Below are 6,509 nucleotides of genomic sequence, written 5' to 3'. Positions count from 1 at the left end.
CAAACGGAAGAAAAAATTGGGAGCGGGAAGGAACACAGGTAACAGGGAAAGCGGCACCAAACGGCCGGAAAAACAGAATGAAGCGTCACAGAAGGAGAAGGGGAACAAGCCCTGTAGGAGACGCTTCAGAGGGGCAGCAAAGGAAAAACACAACAGAGGAAAGCCCAGGCGAAAACACTCGAACAGCACTTAGACCCAACCGGAAGAGCAGGGTTGCAACACGCCGAGTGATAGAATTGACGCATATTTAAACACGTCATCGCGCACATCGCGAAGTCGGCCGCAACACTGGAACATTACGCCGACATTGCGATGATCGCGAGTGGCTCATCTCCTTCTCCAATGCTCCCACAGTCTCCATGGAGTCCGGATCGTGACAGTGTGCAGGAGGCCCCGAGCGTTAGCCTGCAGGTTTGTGGCCTGCGTGATCTGCCCCGGGAGGCGGCTACCCGTTAACTGGTGCAGCAGTGGACTGAGTGCGCAGTTGGCCGAGGCTGCCAACAGGACAGCGGGCAACCTTTGCGACGGTGGCTGAGGCCCTGGGGGACCTGGGCCGTCCTCCTGCAACAGAGGTAACGGCAATACACCAATCATGTGGAAGAACAAGCCGGACATGGAGGCTCACCTGCTGGGCCTCCAGGAGTGAACACTGCAGGAAGGCCACAGGCCCCGGGCCGGCACGAAGGAATGGAACGTTAGAGGGCATGGGGAGTTAGGCATAGGATGTGGGCAGAAAGGAGGACATAAGGGAAGGGCAGCCGCAAGGCGACGAAATAGCGGGAAGATCCCCATTGTTCACCCCCACCTCATGTGGCTAGTATAACACACACTCATGATAAAATAACCGCAGACAACTTTCGTAAGGTTCTTTGGAATATACAAGGTCACAGTTTATTTGGAGCAAACAATAAACTTGGGACGGTCCCAGCCACATATTACATTATAGTCAGGTAAGGGTGAACCGTGACACCCTATTCGCCACAGGCACAGGCTTCTGGTTACTACCAGGCGAACACCGGTTATTACCAGTAGGACACTTAGGGACACTGACAAGGAGGTTGTTGGCATAGAGCCCAAAAAGGGGAGTCAGTGCCCGTCGATGGATTTGGCTCGAGCCCGGCCAGTCCTGAGCCACTGCTGCCGAAGCTGCAGCGTGAAAGTCCCTCATTGGCTAGGACCGCACTGATACTCCACCTGTAACAGAAAAAGGACAATTAGACACAACCTACACAACACAATACCAATGTATCTCTTCTTTGTAATTGCTACAACATCTACCTGAACTCGTTTGGTGATACGAAGGCCTCACCATGTTGCTTAAAAACGATTCTAACTGTATTAACCACACGCTACTACCGCGTCACACAACTATTTCTTTGCTACTCAACACTTTACCCATGTTAATATCTCCCTTTCAATAATATAGAGTGTGGGAGGGTGGGGATCAAAACATGGCAGGAGCTGCAGGACAAAGAGACTGATTGCCCGCAGCTCCCACCTTATACGCATCCCCCAGGAACCTGACCGGAAGTCAGGCCCTGGGGGACGCCTCTTCTTCCTCCACTGGGAAGGAAGAGTAGAGGCTGGCCACCCCCCGGAAGGTGGTGGCCAGACGGGACAGCTGCTATGTAGGCTCTTAGTCAATAGCCATGGCAACATGACAAACAGGTGGCCAGGGACAGGGACAAAAGAACAAGGTGAGGAAAAGCTGCAGGGGGCCAGGGGATGGCGCAGCCCCCAGTGGCATAACAAAAGCATAGGGGGGATATAAGGACTCTCCTAGAAGATATCGGCACAACCAAAAGTAAACACACCCAGTTCGGATAAAGCTTTCGTGGGAAGGCGAAGGATTGTTTCGTTTGGCCACCCAACCCACCTTGAAGAAAGAGGGAGTATATGGATATAAAACGCCGGGTAGCAGGGTCGGTACTCGGTAAAGTCGTAGGAGGCACGTGTCTAAGGAGAGGATGCCAATTGGACTGAAAGAAAGGAACCAGCAAAAAATAGAGGCTTGCAGGTACGCAAAGGAAAGGACTTGCCGACGGAAGCAAGGCATCACTCACCTTGGACACGGTGTGCCCAAAAGCACACCTATTTGTTATCGTATGGTTATTATGATTGTAAATTAGAAATAAATGCCTACGGGCCAAACATTAATTTCCACACAGAATGGTATGTATTGTTTTATTACGAGGTAGGGGTATGAATGAGAGTCCGGGTGCCCACACTACTTAGCCTAATAGTGATGACTGATATGCGGTGGCAACGACAGTGAGAAGGAAGCAGGTAGTGAATGAGCACCACACTGTGCAGGAAACAGTGGGGCCTGATATGCGGTGGCAACGACAGTGAGAAGGAAGCGGGTAGTGAATGAGCACCACACTGTGCAGGAAACAGTGGGGCCTGATATGCGGTGGGAACGACAGTGAGAAGGAAGCGGGTAGTGAATGAGCACCACACTGTGCAGGAAACAGTGGGGCCTGATATGCGGTGGGAACTACAGTGAGATGGAAGCGGGTAGTGAATGAGCACCACACTGTGCAGGAAACAGTGGGGCCTGATATGCGGTGGGAACTACAGTGAGATGGAAGCAGGTAGTGAATGAGCACCACACTGTGCAGGAAACAGTGGGGCCTGATATGCGGTGGCAACGACAGTGAGAAGGAAGCAGGTAGTGAATGAACACCACACTGTGCAGGAAACAGTGGGCCCTGATATGCGGTGGCAACGACAGTGAGCAGGAAGCAGGTAGTGAATGAGCACCACACTGTGCAGGAAACAGTGGGGCCTGATATGCGGTGGCAACGACAGTGAGAAGGAAGCAGGTAGTGAATGAGCACCACACTGTGCAGGAAACAGTGGGGCCTGATATGCGGTGGCAACGACAGTGAGAAGGAAGCAGGTAGTGAATGAGCACCACACTGTGCAGGAAACAGTGGGGCCTGATATGCGGTGGCAACGACAGTGAGAAGGAAGCAGGTAGTGAATGAGCACCACACTGTGCAGGAAACAGTGGGGCCTGATATGCGGTGGCAACGACAGTGAGAAGGAAGCAGGTAGTGAATGAGCACCACACTGTGCAGGAAACAGTGGGGCCTGATATGCGGTGGCAACGACAGTGAGAAGGAAACAGGTAGTGAATGAGCACCACACTGTGCAGGAAACAGTGGGGCCTGATATGCGGTGGGAACTACAGTGAGATGGAAGCGGGTAGTGAATGAGCACCACACTGTGCAGGAAACAGTGGGGCCTGATATGCGGTGGGAACTACAGTGAGATGGAAGCGGGTAGTGAATGAGCACCACACTATGCAGGAAACAGTGGGGCCTGATATGCGGTGGCAACGACAGTGAGCAGGAAGCAGGTAGTGAATGAGCACCACACTGTGCAGGAAACAGTGGGGCCTGATATGCGGTGGCAACGACAGTGAGATGGAAGCGGGTAGTGAATGAGCACCACGCTGGCTACTGGGCCTCCCATTTGCATTCACTGTGCTGCAAGGTCCTATGTATGCTAACCTACTGAATATACACCTGCGCCTGGCAGCGCTTCCCTCAAGGTAGTGGCTTTGTTTATAGAACCTGCTCCTTGACTACTGTTCTTGGGGGGCCCATGCCATGGGACTTTAAGGTTTTGCATGTACACTGTATAGATGCACCCCATGTGGGGACTTGCCTGACAAGGAAGATATTGTTCTGGCATAGCTGTGTGGCGAGGCTAGGATATGGCAACGGGTTCCATCTCAGTGCCCCACAGTTGCAATGGCTATATACAGTACCTGCAGTGGAGACCAGATTGGTGGCTGCGCTTATTGAGGTGAGCCACCCTATTTGGATAAAAGGTAGGCCTGCTAGAGCGGGAGGCAGTACTGAAGACTCCTTTCCTAGTGGTGTGGAGGAGAGAGGCAGACTGCACTTCTGAAGGAGTCTGGGGAACTAGAGTGTACATCACCTGCGGGGAGGGGCAGCAAAATGCAGTGTTTAAAGTCGATGTCCCATGCGAGACGAGAAGGACACATTGGCTGCAGGCTTTCACCTACACAAAATTAGAGAGATACTTGGGGGAGAACACGACGAGGGTTTCTTTGCTCGCTGGGGCCAGGCAGCAGAAGTACCGGCAGGAGACAGGAATGAGGGAAGGAACCAGGCAAAAGCAAGGAGACGCCATGTCTAAATCACAGAAGGGTGGAAAGCAGAAGTCGTAATTGCAATGTGAAACCTCTGTCCAGGCAAAACATCACACAGTAATGGAGGAGACCCCAGTGGCATCTCAGTCCCTGTTTTGTAATGCCTATCTGTGGTGTGTCTTGTGTATGGGTGGACAGGTAAAGGAGGGAGGTGTGTTGTGTAGTGCCTGCCTGTGGCGTGTCTTGTGTATTGGTGGATTGGTAAAGGCGGGGGGTGTGTTGTGTAATGCCTATCTGTGATGTGCTGTGGCTGATGATGTCATGTGATGTCATGTGGAATGTTGATGTATGAGTGGTGGATTGTTTATGGTGAAGGTTCCCTGTGGTGGCAGTTTGATCCTCTCTGCCTAGGTGATGGGAGACGGTGTTGTATGTCCTTATGTCCTATTGTAACTGTATCTTAAGAACTGGAAATAAAGCTATAAGAAGTAACCTTAGTGAGCCTGGAACCTGCCGTATTACAGTTCCCCTTTCTGGATCCCAGTGGGGCGTTTAGTGACATCAAAGACATGCTTAGTCAGCTGCAAGTGGGTATACAATCCCTGGATGGCAAACTGGACCTAACTTGTAAAGTAGACCACATGCAGGTGCGACTAGACAAACATGGCTGGATGAGGTTGAGGGGCGTGTCTCCACGATTGAAGATGAATCCTCTGCCGCATCTCGGGAACTTATTCAAGTTCGGAAGACCCTTAAAGATCTGGCTGACAAACAGGAGTATCTTGAATCTCGATCGCGCCAGAACAACCGGAGGATAGTTGGGGTACCTGAAGCAGCAGATATATGGAACCCATGGTCGAAGAGATTCTGCATGAGGGTCTTGGTAGCGAGGACTTCTCGGCAGTGTTCATCATGGAGAGAGCTCATTGGGTTCCAAGTGGGAGGAAGTCGGCGCCTGGTGCGCTTGCTCGCGGCGTTTATAGCCCAGTTGTTGAACTATCATGATAGAGACCTTGCCCTGCGTAAAGCTAGAGAAAAAGAGGCGCTGTTGCATTAGGGTGATTCCATCCGGCTCTTTCCCGACTTCTCAGACAAAGTGCAAGCATCTCGGAGGACCTATATCAATGTCAAGAAGAGACTTCTGGAGAGGTGGATGAACTATGCCATGCTCTTCCCCGCCAAGCTCAGAGTGCAGCATGAGGGGCATGCACTGTTTTTTTGATGCCCGGATGAAGACAATATTTTTCTTGAATCATTGCTAAAGTGCCGAGGCGATGAGGGAATAATGAACAGGGGGGCCATTCCCCATGATGTGGAGATATTGTCAAGTGGCTGATGACAGTTATGACGATGTCTGTTCTTGTGGTGATGAGTGGGAAATACAATTAATGTTGGGGTGCTAAAACGGCCGGGCACTAGTTCAGCCCTCATGCCTGAGGGCAACTGGGTATTGGGAGAGGATGGTGTTTCTAGGGATTGCTCATGTTGAAGTCCTGCTTTCTCTTTGCTATTGATATGGTTGGGGAGTTTTGGATATTACCGTCATCAGATTGCAGGAGTATGGCTAAGGCACTCAAATGCATGACATGGAATATTAGGGGATTGAACCGTCCATCTAAGTGTTGCAAGGTGGTATTGCATATGCAACACCACCAGATTGATGTAGCGTTTCATCAGAAAACACATTTGGTACCTAAACTCATGGTGGCAACAGTAAAGACAGACACAAGTAATGACAGTTCAAGGGTCTTTATTGAACTTTTAATGGGTGAGATAAATAGCTAAACAGCTAATCTAAACTTAAATCTAAGATGGGAGCAAGCTACGAATAATAAGGCAGTCCTAGTGGCATCTTGTCAAGTAAAAAGGGCCTATACAAAAAAAATAATGATTGCCAATCCTTGCTACTAAATTACAAAAAGAGTGTGGGATAATATTCACCAGAAAAGATAGAAGTGTTCTCAAAATGATAATTCGGGATGCTAAGGCTGGGTCGCCCTTCCCCACATTTGAAGCACGGGACAAGGTGGGACTCTCGAGCACAGCACACTCTTTGGCCTCATCAGCACGAGGTTCACAGTTCAGTTCAATGATATCAACAGTCTTCTTAGGCCAAGTCTCTTTCCTGCAAAAGTCTCTTGCCTCAGAAGGCCTGTGGTGCTTCACAATGGAAAACAAACATACAAACGAACAAAAGGTTTCTTCAGTACTCTTGTACCGTGTGGGTTTGTTCTTCACCCTTGTGATCTCCCTCTACCGGGTTTCTTGTACAAACTTGCTCCTGGAATCTCCCTCTGTCAGGCTCAGATCCTTCTTGTACACATGGGCCTCCATCGGGTTTACTATGGCCCCCTTCTTGTATACAGTTTATGTATTCCTAAAA

The 6,509-nt window shown here is 50.4% G+C and overlaps 1 protein-coding gene across 1 annotated transcript in view; it reads right to left on the bottom strand.

Annotated features, from left to right (window-relative positions):
- Positions 1-855: 855 nt before the first annotated feature.
- The window catches only part of MRI1 (methylthioribose-1-phosphate isomerase 1), a 258,819-nt gene continuing 253,165 nt past the window's right edge, over positions 856-6,509 (bottom strand). Inside the window, exon 6 of the mRNA XM_069604368.1 lies at positions 856-1,194. Coding sequence (XP_069460469.1) covers positions 1,172-1,194 — 23 coding nt within the window. The 3' untranslated portion in view covers positions 856-1,171. The remainder of the gene's footprint in view (positions 1,195-6,509) is intronic.

The sequence above is a fragment of the Ambystoma mexicanum genome, chromosome 3q (assembly GCF_040938575.1).
Source record: "Ambystoma mexicanum isolate Mex_15411 chromosome 3q, UKY_AmexF1_1, whole genome shotgun sequence".
In the NCBI taxonomy this organism is placed as follows: Eukaryota; Metazoa; Chordata; class Amphibia; order Caudata; family Ambystomatidae; genus Ambystoma; species Ambystoma mexicanum.
The sequence above is the reverse complement of the archived record's forward strand: the minus strand, read 5'-3'. Positions and strand labels throughout refer to the sequence as shown.